At 42.1% G+C, this 14,259-nt stretch overlaps 1 protein-coding gene across 2 annotated transcripts; it reads right to left on the bottom strand.

The window, feature by feature from the left end:
- Window positions 1-44: 44 nt before the first annotated feature.
- On the bottom strand, window positions 45-11,771 carry fbxo10 (F-box protein 10). Of its 2 annotated transcripts, none has more exons than XM_053230990.1 (11): window positions 11,622-11,771; window positions 10,399-11,028; window positions 9,358-10,137; window positions 7,586-7,735; window positions 7,087-7,223; window positions 5,644-5,714; window positions 4,052-4,204; window positions 3,535-3,846; window positions 2,493-2,803; window positions 2,139-2,320; window positions 45-767 (listed from the first exon to the last, which is right to left on the bottom strand). In XM_053230990.1, the coding sequence occupies exons 2-11, from the start codon at window positions 10,987-10,989 to the stop codon at window positions 656-658; spliced, it is 2,799 nt and encodes a 932-aa protein (XP_053086965.1). In that variant the 5' UTR covers window positions 10,990-11,028; window positions 11,622-11,771; the 3' UTR covers window positions 45-655. The 2 variants fall into 2 exon arrangements, with proteins under 2 accessions (XP_053086965.1, XP_026798903.3); XM_026943102.3 differs by lacking the exon at window positions 45-767 and adding an exon at window positions 1,010-2,051.
- Window positions 11,772-14,259: the final 2,488 nt, after the last annotated feature.

The raw sequence follows: 14,259 nt of genomic DNA, 5'->3' as shown, positions 1-14,259 counted from the left end.
CACACACACACACACACACACACACACGAGTAAAACAAGGCACGTTTGAAATGATTAACATATTTATCATTCAGACTGTTCAACATGTATAAAAAATAAAGGCATACAGTAAAAATAGGCACATTTTAGACATCACATATTGCACTATTTAAGATAAAGGGCAAAAAACACCCAAAATAATCCAAAGAGAACTTTTTACAATGGTAAATTAATTATAGCAAAGAAAATCTCAACATACACAGGTTTGATTCAGCTACATTTCAAACCTAGGAGATAATAAAAATAATTATTTTTATTATGTAGATTGTCACTATTAAGGTTTTCTTGCATTTGTACATTTGGCAGAAGATTTTATTCAGTGATTTACAATTGAGACAGGATACGATCCAAGTAGACGGCTTAGACATCTTAACCACTGAGCCGTAACTGCCCTAGCACTTATTTACTGAGTGGTTGCCAGGTTGCAAGAGGAGGAGGGAAAAAAATCTCTGAAATGTGCACAGCAGCATAAACCTCAAAGGGCCATGCTGAGGCTGAATAACATCACCTCATGCTGTGGTGTAGCCTGTTATGCCAATGTTCCGTCCGTCGCTCAGGCGGGGGAGCTGCCGCAGGAACGAGCAGGACTCCAATTCCCACAGTGCACCTCACCTGTTTACAAACTATTCTGGGCATCATCTGTCACTCGGGACTGACGGGAAGAAACCACGTGCTGTGCATCAGTCCGTAACTTTCGTTCACTCTGACTGGGAACCTCGTCGCTGGTTCTAAGGTTAGTACATGGATAAAAATAAATTGTTAAAGAATATGAACGTATGACTATCTAGCAACTATATGCATGTATCCATAGTGACACAAAAATCATGGACCTATCCTACATTAGGATTCTCATTTTTTGAAAGAAACTTGACATGGTTTTAGATTTGGGTTGATAGTCAATTGGTTCCTTATCCTATCCACATGTTGTTGTTGTTGTTGTTCTTTTGGCTGCTCCAATTAGGGATCGCCATAGCAGATCATCGGTCCGCATTTTTGATTTGGCACGTTTTTTTTTTTATACGCCGGATGCCCTTCCTACCGCAACCCTGCCCAATTATATCCGGGCTTGGGACCGGCACTGGGAGTCCAGTGTCTTGTGCAACCCCAGTGGCTGGGATTGGTTCCCTGGCCGAGAATCGAACCCAGGCCGTGGCCTAACCACTACTCCTCCAGGGACCCCTTATCCTAGCCACATAAAGATGTGAAAAATATTCAGCTTCAAGGCTTCAGAGATCGAGAATGAAACTGCATTCAACATGAACAGTTTAAACAAGGTCCTCTGCAAAACTTCTGAAACCAGTGGACCTTGGTATCAGATCCTTCCTTTGGTAGCTCTAAAGCGACAGTTTCAGTAAGCGAAGTCCCCTTTCAACCCCGTCTGTGTATCTTCTTCTCCCATGTTGGAGTTGGAGGAGTAGATGTGCTGTATCTGGCAGGTAACTTGGGAGACTAGCTGATCAGAACACAGTATTGAGAGAACAGCATCTTTCAAATATAGCTGGTAGCCTGGGAAAACCCTTGATGGCCATTTTGACATCCGGTATCTGATTACAAACTAAATCATTTCGGCTAAATTTATTTCACTACAGCACCTAGCTATCCAACAACTTGACCAAAATTCACTGTATACAGAACATATGCTTAGCTAGCAAGGTTTTACATCCAGTGGGTTTTCCCAGACCACCACACATATAGCCATGCCATTTTCACCCATCTCCGAGTTGTCGGTTACTAAGATAAAAGTTCCTTGAGTTAATATTTATTTAGGATAGTGTCCCTAAGTGCTTTAATCCAACACCTAATTTCCTTAGGTGCAAAAAGTGACTTCAGTCCCTCATAGAATGCAACAGAAGATGCTGCCGTTGTTATGGCAGCCGCTCTCTACAGTGGCAGTGATTCTGCTCGTCATGCTAATGGCGAGGTGGGCGGGGCGCGACGAAGGGGCAGAACTTGGTGGATTGTTGCTGAGAGGACGAGGCGGTGGGTTTTCCAGAGCCCAGCTTGTGTTTGGTCTGAGAAGTAAGAGAATGGACGATTAAGTGGAAAAAAAAAGCTCTTATTTTCCAACCAGAGAGAGAACACACTTACGTCTCATTTACCTGTGTGTGAGCAGAGTGTTGCTGAGCACGACACACTCTTGGTTGAGCGGGTCAGTGTATATGTGCGGTTTATTGTTGTCAGGGTAGCCCTGGTACACCAGGTTTTCCTGGATCACACCTCGAACCCGCTCTCTTACAGAGATAGCACAACCACGCAAAGACTGCACACGATTCCTCAGAACCTGCAAACAAGGCACATGCAATATACCGTTTTTTTAGTATTAGTTGAAGCAGTTAGTAGTAAGGGTGAACAATATAAATAAATGTTTTTATCAAATTCTCTTATCATGGTATACATTAATCCCAATATATCGTCACACCATTTTTGTCACTGAAATCCCAAGCAAAGCTTACTTTCACATCTGCGCTTTCTATAAGTCGTATCCCGACTGCCCCGTTCCCGGCCACGTCGTTTTCCACGATCTGGCCGTCACCACGGAAGCACACGCCATGGTAACTGTTACCGTAAATGCCATTGCCTCGCAGCTCCACTCGGCATTCTCGGTCTACCGTGATTCCGGCCCTGCCGTTGCCATGGACGCAGTTGCTGACAAGTCGCGTCAGCTGCACGCTCTGAACGATGGCCACGCCTGCCGCCCGGTTACTGGCCACCATGTTACCCACCACGTTCAGCGCCTCACTGCTTTTCACATACACGCCCACTGCTGTGTTAAACAGACACGAAACGATAAGCCAATGGAAAGCTCATGTTCTGACTTATAAACAGTGAAAACACAGGATTTAACAGAAAACAAGACAGTACTTTTAATGAATGTCTGGAGCTTGCTTGGCAAAGACCAGAAATGGCTTGTAGTGCCACATTAAAAATGAACATCCGATTAACTATTTATTACTTTAATTAGGAATGGAGTCAATCATGTTATAAATGTACTGACAACATCCACAATAGCCACTGATAACCAACCACCAAAAGGTCAGTGACTGGGTAAGGAGGATATTAGTCAGAGAAACAACCAAGAAGCCAATGATAACTCTGAAGGAGCTAGAAGGATCCATGGCCCAGATGGGAGAAGTTGTTCACAGGACAACTATAGACTGGATCCTCCACAAAGCTGGGCTTTATGGAAGACTGCCGAGCCATATTAAATCCTGTTGTGAGTTTGCGAAAAGACACATTGCAAACATGTGGAAAACCCGACACTGCTTATACAGTGAAGCATGGTGGTGGAAGCATCATGTTGGTGGAAGTTACCATTGGCAACTCAGTTGCTTCTCCGACTAATTCCTTGAACATGAATGAGTAACAAAACATCTTCAGAGTTACACTACAAGTCATGCCTTGACCTACTACTACTACTACTACTCCTCCTCCTCCTCAACGTGTAAGTCAAGTTAAGAATGAGAGATTCAACACTGCATTTTCAATGTTTCTCACCTCCATTTTGACTTATGCAGTTATTCTCCACTAAAGCCACAGTGATTGGGCGGCGGGTTGAGAATCGTTCGTCCTCACTGTCCATGTCACTCTCCCATGCTAGCAGCTCGCCTTCTTCATGAAAGTTCTCCTGGCCTCCTCTCTCCCTTTCTCCTCCTCCTCCTCCTCCTCCTCCTCGCTCACTGCCTGCTGAAAATGCTGGGTCCTTCCGGCAAAACACGGCCAGCCCATACATTCGGTTATGGGTTATGTAGTTTCCGATCAGCTGCGGAAGGCTCGATAACATCACCCACACACCACAGCCCCTGTTGCCTACCAGAACAAATGGGAAAAAACTGAAAGGTTTAAGCTCTTCATGCGTTCAAGTAAAGTAACATATTCCCAGAAATGCATCTAACAGTAATCACAACTCTCCAAGTATACTTTAACATCTATGATTTTGTTCATTACTTACATTAGCTAATTTAGGTCCTTTAGAGGGAGAAAACAGCATTTTAAGGAGACAGGAAGTTCTCACCATAGATGTGGTTGCCCTCAATGAGACCCCTTCCTCTCTCCCCGACCACCACTCCGTCAGAGTATCCATGACAGATGAAGTTATTGCGCAGGATTGGATCACCTCCTCGACGGATATCAGCACCTCCCCACTGATTCTGCCTTATCACATTCTCTAATAGCAAAGAAACAGATAGGTTAGATAGACAGAAAAAATAAAGATAGGGTTTTCATCCGCTTGATACTGATAAAGAGCTGATGTACAGACTTTTCCAATAAAACACTGACACATCGGGTACCTGTACAATTACTTTGAGTTTGTTACCGTACCTGTGTCTGGTTTTTACTTGAGATTTTCTTTCACCAAACACATCTGTCTATTACGCCATACACTTTGTATCTGTACTGATAGGTAGTGATTAGCATTCGGCTTATGCTACGTTCGAGGCGAGGTTGCAAATTAATTCCCCACCTCCAACCAGTCAAAGTCACAGAAAACACCTCCTCAACTTGGCATAGTCTTCTCCACTACCAGCTCCTTCCCTGTTTATGGAGTGACGTCAAATCAAAATGGCCGCTCACACTGTGAACAATGTAAACATCCCCCTTCTCTACTTTTAAACTAATTTATAGCAGTATTAGCTTTAAATCAATTAATATACAGACAAAGTACTCAGTTAAATCTAGAACACTGACCATACTAATCATTTTGAGAAGGTAATTATCAATATTAGAGTTATCACTGGCTAGTTCACTGGCTAGCTTGTTGCTATGCTACTAGCTATTGTCCAATGTTGCTACTGTACTGCAATTTCAATCTTTTTATGAGCTTTACATGTTCTTACAGAGCAAACAAAAGACACGCTTTCGTGAAGTCGTCCATGTTTTTTTCCCTCTTCATAAGTCAAACGTGCTGAAGTGGGAAATGACGTTAATATACATAACTTGCAAATTCCCACTTACAAGGCACCATGAATGCAGCATTATTTTCATGCTAGCTAACATTTGAGAGCCGTTGTTAGTCAGTATTAGCTAATGGTTTCCCACATTCCTTGGTGAAAGAGGCACTAATTTACCATCAGTACAGTAACAGCAGATGTCTTTTTTGTTTATGAATATTTCTGGTACTTTTACATTCATATGTTAGGTAATTTTAGAAAGATTTTATATTTTCAATACCACCTCTGAGACAATTACTACCTCATATACTTTCTATTTCTACAGAGTTAAATACCCAGGGGAAGTTTTAGTAAATTTCCCCATTTTGATGAAAACTGGCTATATCTAAAATGTCGCAAAGCAATATTATGTTTGTATAGAATATACACTACTGATATGGTAACATATGCTGGTGCATTTTTGGCTACGTCTCTAATTGGTTGGTGGTCTTGTAATTGCTTTTTCTATTTCTGAATACATGATATACATTTTTTACCAACATTTTGGAAATTTGCAAAGTATATGGACAGAAATCCATCACACTGGCATCTTAAAACCTCATTATGGATTGCTTTAGTAGGCTAAGAGGATACTGGTAATGGCAGTAACTTCATGTGCTTCAGTGATCAATCTGTGTAATGTATATAATCAGACATACTTAATGATCAGACAAACCAGTAATCAGTCCTCTTCCATTCTCATTAACAGCAATGCCAGCAGCAAGACCTTGGAATATGTGATTCCCACTGACGGAAAAGAGAAAAAGAAGGGGAAATGAGTGTTCGTTGTGTATTTGTATTTGCATTTACGCTTATTAATTAGACTTTATCCAAAGCAATATACGCGTGTGGTGGAATCCAATGCAGTACAGTTAAAAACTGTAGCTAATCTTTTTCTTTTTCAACACTGTCAGTTTCTGATCATAGCTCTCAACCCAGCAGTGATATTGAGGGCTGATACAACATGCATAACGGTAGACGGCCTACAGGGGGTTTTTCCACCATGTTCAACTCCAGAGCCACAGATCTGACTCTAAACTAGCTGGGTGGGATTGGACGGTGATGTGCAACCCGCGGCTCTTTCACACAGCACTTATTACACACAATTCACTATACCACAGGATTTCATTTACATTTTATTTTGGTTTAAATGACAAAAAAAAAATATCTGTGGGAGGAATTCCTTCAGGAGCATGCAGGAATGGGATTAAAAAAAAGTCTCTCAGTCACCTGTTAATGATCCTGTAAAGCAAAAGAGTTTTTATTTCCCCCACCGTAGTCTTGTGCTGTTGACTATAGAATTGACATCATCTAGTCTGAAATATTTTCAGACTAACAAATTGCATTTAGACTGCTTTCATTACTTTCTGCCTACATCTCCTTACCATCTGCCTCACAGTTTTTTCCAACACCCACACACTAATAATGCATTATCAACTAGGCAACTAGTCTATGAAACCCCTACTATATGGTAAGTGTACCTAATAATCTGATAACTTAGTGTAAAGTAAATAAGCAAACAAACTGAGGGAAAATCAGGCAGCTACAGGTAAACAGCTTCAGTTATTGTTCAAAACAAACATCAGAACGGGGAAAAAGTGTGACTTTCCTGTCACAGTGTGCATTTCTATTATTTTCTACATAATTCGAAAACAAATAATACAATATAATAGACACTTATATTATACAATGTCTATAATTGTTTACACATTGTATAATATAAAAAGAGTATAAAACTTTCCAGACTTTCCTGTGTCAGAAAACAGAAAGGAATAGCTTTACCGCTGACCTCTTACAAAACGCTGACACTGGAGACTCCTTCCATAAAAGTTAAATAAACGTCTCTTCGCAGAAAACTTCACTATATAGACAATTATACGCATTTTAATGTTTATATGGAACGTCTGTCATACAAGTCCCTGTGTAAGTTGTTACTTTAGAAAGAATAACATTATATAAAATTTATCAACACCTTCTGACCAATCAGCTTCGAGCATGCTGTGGTTTAAGGAATAACATTTATAAGCTGTCCATGTAGCTAACCAGATAAGATAATACAGAGGCTTGTATAAGACACACACACACACACACACACACACACACACGGATTCTCTGCTACCTGACCACAGGATTGCCGTTGAAAAGAATGTAGACTCCGGCTTCTTTGTTGCCGTAGATCTGGTTGCTGCGGATGGAACCTTTCCCGTTGCCCAGGACGACGATCCCGGAACGCAGGCCGCTGTGGATTTTGTTACACTGCAGCCATGAAAAGAGGGGGAAAGGAGAGAAAAGTGGGATTAATAGCATTCGAAATTAGGAGAAGAAAGAGACTTAAAGGTTCTCAGACTATCAAAGCTGTGTTTTCCCAGCTGCAATGAAGACTAGATATGCTTTGGGACAACCTAGTATAAATAATATGCTAAATATTTTCTATCATTATCATTTTCTAATTAAATGTATCAGAATTGTTGGATCAAAGGTCACACACAAAATGAATACTCTTCTGTTTTTTTTTAAACCACATTTCTGTTCCAAAAACACTATCTGCAAAGCACTCAATCAGCAATAACTTACATCCACTGGCCAGGAAATCAACTCGGTGGGAAGTTAATAGTTACCAGGATGATGGGATTGGCTCCTTTGCGTATGTCTAGTCCTGCTTCGCCGTTGGAGTGGATGTTATTTTCAGCGATGAGGCCTTGAGCAGAGAGCCGCAAGAAAACACCAGATGCTCGGCACCCACTCACTTCATTGCGCAACATCACCATCTAACACAGGAAGAGAGATCCCCAGTAAATATGCTTAGACTTCCCAAGATGCATTTGCCATAAATGGTCGTTTTTTGTTTTTTTTTTGAATGACAGGTCACATGTACGGGAGGATCAGCCAGACTTTATCAGAGTGGCACGCTGAAAGATCACCATTAGGCTTCTATTATGCAATGTACTGCAAAGGCAGAGACTCTTGGTATTAATTTCATTTTATTATGGTGAATTTTGATCGAAATTTGAAACGTGTTTCCACACATGATCGCTTCCTGATACAGCTGAACTTGTTGGCTAGACACCTAAAATAACATTCCTTACAATGATCCAAAGAGGCACTTTTGTGACTAGCTTTTTTCCTAGAGATACGTAAATCTAAACCCTATTTATGTTACAGGAATTCAACTCGTATACAGTATTTGCCAGGATTCTTGAACATGTCCACATAACCACAACCCTACACCATAAATAAATGCTGAGTAACGTTACGTGGCAACATACCCTCCTGACATCAGACATGACTGTTTATGTGTGAGAGCTAGAACATTTCAGACGCTGATGCTGTAACTTCCACATTAGCTAACTTTGGATTCCAACTGCAATTGTAGCACTTCTGGGGTTTTTTTTGTACACGAATGACTTGTCCTGTCCAAAGTTCCCTTTAAGTATTTACGATGTATACGGCTAAAACATGTGGTACAACGCATCAGAAGTTAGTCTTCGTCATATATAATGAAAGGTTTTACGTAAAGGAGCAGGAGATTAAGTAGGGAATAAAACCAGAGTGAGGCGTTATAGGAAAAAACTCAACAACATGGTCCTGATGTACAACAGAATAGAGTTTTTATTCGTTTATAGTTACGTTTAGTATTGTGGAACGTCTGTGAAACAAGCTAGGTCCTGTTATCACTAACATAACAGCAGCTATGAACAGTCATTCCCTCACCAGCCTCTTTTTTTTCCTCATTAAGACAATTGTCATGTTACCAAGAAACTGGAAAGTAGGAAGTCCTCTGTCCTGAAGTCTCTTCCGTGTCAGAAAACTTACAGCATTATCTCTGACCGTTACAAAGCACCGACACTCGAAACTCTTTCCAAAAAAATGCCAAATAAATGTCTCTTTTTAGAAAACTTCATCATCAACACATGGTTTTAATCGGTTTATGTAGAGCATCTGTCAAGTCCCTGTGTAAGCTGTTACTATAGAAACAGTAATGTATTAGAACGATTACATTAATATAAGTGTGATTTACCGTGAAGTCAGAAATATTGTCAGAGTTGCTAATCAAGGTTAATTAACACCTTAGAGTCATTCATAGACTCAATCCTGAGGCATGAAACTACCTGCCTTGACTATATGATGTCACTGTTGAATCGTTTCTTATTGGTAACGTGTGATGGCAATAAGGTTAAGATTAAATACATTGGGTATAAGACTCTTAGTTAATTCATAGTACAATCAACCAATTACAACATATTCTTGAGTATTTCTTAATTGATAAAGTTATAGACTAGGTATTCCTAATATACTGGTCACTTTTATTTAAGGGCCCTATGCTAAGATACAAAGATATAGTGTGTGTTCGAGGTTAGCCAGACGGTTGACGTTGACCTCTCCTGCTTACCTTGGCATACTGGATGCAGCGCACTGCATAGTTGAGTCCTCGGAACACGTTGGCTTCCAGTCTCGCCTGGGCATGGTTGCACAGATGAACGCCCCCTTTGCCATCACGCAGCAGGCAGTGGCGCAGTAAGCACCCTTGCACTGAATTTGCCAGCTCCTGTGCCTCAGCATCCCTCTGCAGCTCTGCACTTAGGCTCAGCAGCACAGGAAGCATGGAGAAATCTGGCTTCCGCGGCTCCGAGAGGTGCGCAAGACCATGCTGCTCGTAAGAGAGTGCGTAACCCGAGTTATTTCCATTCTCTATTTTTTCATCATCACCAGAATCGCTGGATGTGTCCATACTGTCATCTTCGATCATAGTACCCTCCTGGCCTGAAAGCAGACCTCCATTAAGGGGTTTCGATTTGGTCCAGCCAGTTTCCCAGTCCATGTCCTGTTTAGTCCAGTCCTCCAGGGCAGAATCTCTGGGACTGACTCCGCCCAGGTTGTCTTTTGCGTCCTGACTGCTCGTAGACATGGTCGTTAACATTTTAGCCAAAGCAGCCAGGTGTTTACAAGCCCAGTTACGCTCAGAAACCGGTGGGCCTTCCACAGTGACAGACGCAGAGTCACCACCGGAAAACTCACAGCTGTCCATTAGGCTGATGGCCACACCTAGAAAGTGGGCGGAGCTGCCCTGGGCGAATGAACAGAAGCGAGCCTGGCAGGTGCCCGGTCCTCTGACATGCAACTGACAGCCCTCGAAGTTGCAGTTGTCCAACTGGACATGACCTGAAGATGTCTAGCGAATGCAAAACAGAAAAATGTCATAATGAAGATTTCATCATTTTGGGATTTTGCCACCTTTTTCCTGTCAAGTCCCAAAATTTCACATTGGAATATCGTATTGGAAACTAGGCTAATATTTATATTTTCATTTCAAACAAAAGACAAATCAACAACCCAACGCTGTACTTGCTATGCAGTTCACAAATACTAATATGAGAGTTTTTCGGGCAACGATATGATGCTTCCTTTCAACATGGTGTGTGTATTTGCTTACCTTATACACCACTGGTGAAAACCAAGCTGGCATCAAAACCAAATTACACAGCCTGGCAGTCGGGCACTGCTGATCGAAGCTCACCAGCAAAGCCACATCACCAAGCTTCCCCATCCCTACGATCTCAACAGGCACTTTTAGAGTGACCTCTGCCTGCTCTTCATAGATGCCCGGATGAAGCAGCAGCCTATCATATGGCCCAGCGGTCGCTAGTGCCCCTCTCAGTGTCTCGTAGCCATGCCCGGGCACGGAGCCCACATGCCACACTTTCCTGTCCTTCCTGCGCCGGAACAGGTGCAGGCAGGTAGACGAGTGGAGCTCAGCTCCATTCTGCGTCCATGTGCGGCTGGCCAGGGCTTGTTGGCGCAGCGCCTCACGCCAGGATGGTGGTGGCAGGTGAGGTCGACGTGGCCAATTTGGATGCCGCCACTCTGGGAGGCCCAGACAAAGCTGGCGCCAGCGCGTGCTATCCAGGCTCAGGACGAGTTCTCGCCATGCGTGGCAGACCAGGCAACAACGACCCAAGTCAGCCAAGGGTAGATAAGCCAGGATAAGACGCCACAGCTCTGCTGGCAGGCTGGATGCCTCCATCGCTGACGCAGGGGGTTAGGGCATATCCAGGAACATCACCTGGAAGGGAAGGAAGGGAAGATACGTACATATATATGTATATGACAGAGCAATAGAAATAGTTTTTATACACAGACCTAGTAAACATACACAATACAATGCATATACAAGACTGTATTTATAACTACACTACCATAGCTACACTGAAAAGTACATGTGCAGTAGTGCAGATTACTAGTTGTTTATAAGATGGGGTTTATAAGCTTCCATGCTATTCGACTTAAGCTTATTTAAGAACAGATCTATAGATTTGGTTTATATTTGTGTGCATTGATCTCCAAAGTCATGCATCTTCTACTATAGTGTTGTGCACACAATCTACAGAATGCAGTCTGATATTGTACTGAAAATAACCTCTAGCTAGAAATGCACATCCAAAAGCTGTAAGCACATCATCCTGTGATCTAAGAGCTGTCATCTTTCATCTGAACACTGCATTCATGTACAAAAAAAAATGGCCCAGAAAAAGCAGCAGGAAGCTTCTAGTGCAACTTTTGAGCTTCATGCTACGGCAGAGGAAGAGGCATCAACACAGTATGACGTCAAAATCTTGCCACACGCAGGGAATAGATAGTAATAGCATTTAAACCTACCTTCTGCTTCATCGCTGCCGACTGCAGCTTCATTTTTCACGCCGAACCTTGAATCGCTCGCATCACATAAACATCACAAGCGCCTTGTTTTTCCTCGCGCTCGCTCCCGTTTTCTAAAGGCGTGGAAACAGAAAAGGAGGCGTGGCCTAGCCGTGCTCTCACAAAGGGGCGGAGTCGGTGGGTTACGTTCTAACAGCAACAGCGTGCATTTCTATTATTTTCTACATAATTCCAAAACAAATAATACAATATAATAGATATTTATATTATACAATGTTTATAATTGTTTTTTGGGTTTGATTTTTCTTATGCTAACCCTGTAGTCTTTTTCACTGAAAAAAAAATTACAAATAAATCAAAATTACTAATATTTTAATATTTAAAAATTTCCAAACATCATGATTTGGGGATGTTGACAATAAAAAAAAAAAAAAAAAAAAAAAGGCTGAGTCTGTGTATGCTTCATATAACTCTGGGCTCTCTGATTGTCTTGCTAAATGAAATGGTTAAAAATCACATGAGTGTAAAAAAAAAACCAAAAAAAAACCTGCAATTTGTAATATAAAGAAATATTTGTTAAAAAAAAAAAAAAAAAAAGAAAGAAAGAAAAGTCTTTTTTACCATTTATAGACCATGACCACATACATGAAAAGGTATTACATACATACATAGAGAGAGAGAGAGAGAGAGAGGCGGGGGAGAGATAGAGTGAAAGAGAGACAGATAGAGAAACACACACACACAGAGAGAGAGAGAGAGAGAGAGAGAGAGAGAGAGAGACATAATAGATAGAGTGGAAGAGAGATAGAGAAACAGAGAGAGAGAGGGAGAGAGAGTTAGAGTGAAAGAGAGACAGATAGAGAAACACAGAGAGAGAGAGATAGGGCAGGAGAGAGAGAGTGAAAAGAGAGACAGAGAGACAGAGAGAGAGAGAGAACAACAGAGACAGACAGAGAAAGACAGATAGAGTGAAACAGACAGATGGACACAGAGAGAGAGGGGGAGAGGCAGACAGAGAGACACTGTAGGGACAAAGTGAGATAGAGAGATAGAGAGGGAGACAAAGACAAAGAGAGGCAGTGAGAGATGGACAGACAGATAGATAGATAGATAGATAGATAGATAGAGTTGGGTCCATGAGTATTTGGACAGTCCATGAGTATTTGGACAGTATTCCATCCATTTTCCATACCGCTTATCCTACACAGGGTCGCGGGGAGTCTGGAGCCTATCCCAGGGACTCGGGGCACAAGGCAGGGGACACTCTGGACAGGGTGCCAACTCATTGGAGGGCACAATCACACACATGTTCATACACTACAGACAATTTTGGAAATACTAATCAGCCAAAAATGCATGTCTTTAGACTGGGGGAGGAAACCAGAACACCCAGAAGAAACCGAGAACATGCAAACTCCATGCACACACGGCAGAAGCGGGATTTGAACCTCAACCCCGGAGGTGCGAGGAAAATGTGCTAGCCAACAGTGACTAATTTTTACAATTTTGCCTCGTACACCACCAGAATGGATTTGAAATGGAGGCCATGATTAGGCTGAAAAAACAAAACTGACCTATCAGAGAGATAGCAGAAAATTTTAGAGTGGCCAAATCAACACTTTGGTACATTCTCAAAAAGAAGGAATGCACTGGCGAGCTCAGCAACACCAAAAGGCCTGGAAGACTACGGAAGACAACTAAAGTGGATGATCGCAGAATTCTTTCCTTAGTGAAGAAAAACCCCTTCACAACATCTAGCCAGATCAAGAACATTCTGGAGGAGGTAGGCGTATCGCTGTCAAAGTCTACAATCAAGAGAAGCCTTCATCAGTGTAAATACAGACGGTTTACCTCAAGATGCAAACCGCTGGTAACACTCAAGAACAGAAAGGCCAGATTAGACTTTGCTAGAAAATATCTAAAAAAGGCTGCCCAGTTCTGGAACAAGATTCTTTGGACAGATGAAACCAAGATTAACGTGTACCAGAACGATGGGTAGAGAAGAGTGTGGAAAAGGAAAGGAAGGGCTCATGATCCAAAGCATACCACATAATCTGTCAATCATGGTGGAGGCAGTGTTATGGCATGGGCATGTATGGCTGCCAACGGAACTGGTTCACTAGTGTTTATTGATGATGTGACTGCTGATAGAAGCAGCAGGATGAATTCTGAAGTGTATAGAGCTATACTTTCTGCTCACATTCAGTTTTTTTTAATGCTGCAAAACTGATAGTGCTTCACAGTGCAGATGGATAATGAAAAAAATAAAACTTACAGTGAAAGCAGCTCAAGAGCTTCCTAAGGCAAAGAAATGGAATGCTATTAAATGGCCAAGTCAGTCACCTCACCTCAACCCAATTGAGCGTACTTGACAGGGAGAGATAAAGAAAGAGAGAGAGAGAGAGAGAGAGAGAGATGGGGAGAGTTAGATTGAAAGCGGGACAGAGAAACACACACACTCAGAGAGAGAGAGAGAGAGAGAGAGAGAGAGACAGGGAGAGATAGAGTGAGAGAGACAGACAGAGAAACACACACACTCAGAGAGAGAGAGAGAGAGAGAGAGAGAGAGAGAGACAGGGAGAGATAGAGTGAGAGAGACAGACAGTGAAACACACAAAGAGAGAGAGAGAGAGAGAGG

The sequence above is a fragment of the Pangasianodon hypophthalmus genome, chromosome 28 (assembly GCF_027358585.1).
Source record: "Pangasianodon hypophthalmus isolate fPanHyp1 chromosome 28, fPanHyp1.pri, whole genome shotgun sequence".
Taxonomy (NCBI): domain Eukaryota; kingdom Metazoa; phylum Chordata; class Actinopteri; order Siluriformes; family Pangasiidae; genus Pangasianodon; species Pangasianodon hypophthalmus.
Note: the sequence above shows the minus strand (reverse complement) of the source record. Positions and strands in the feature narration are given on the sequence as shown.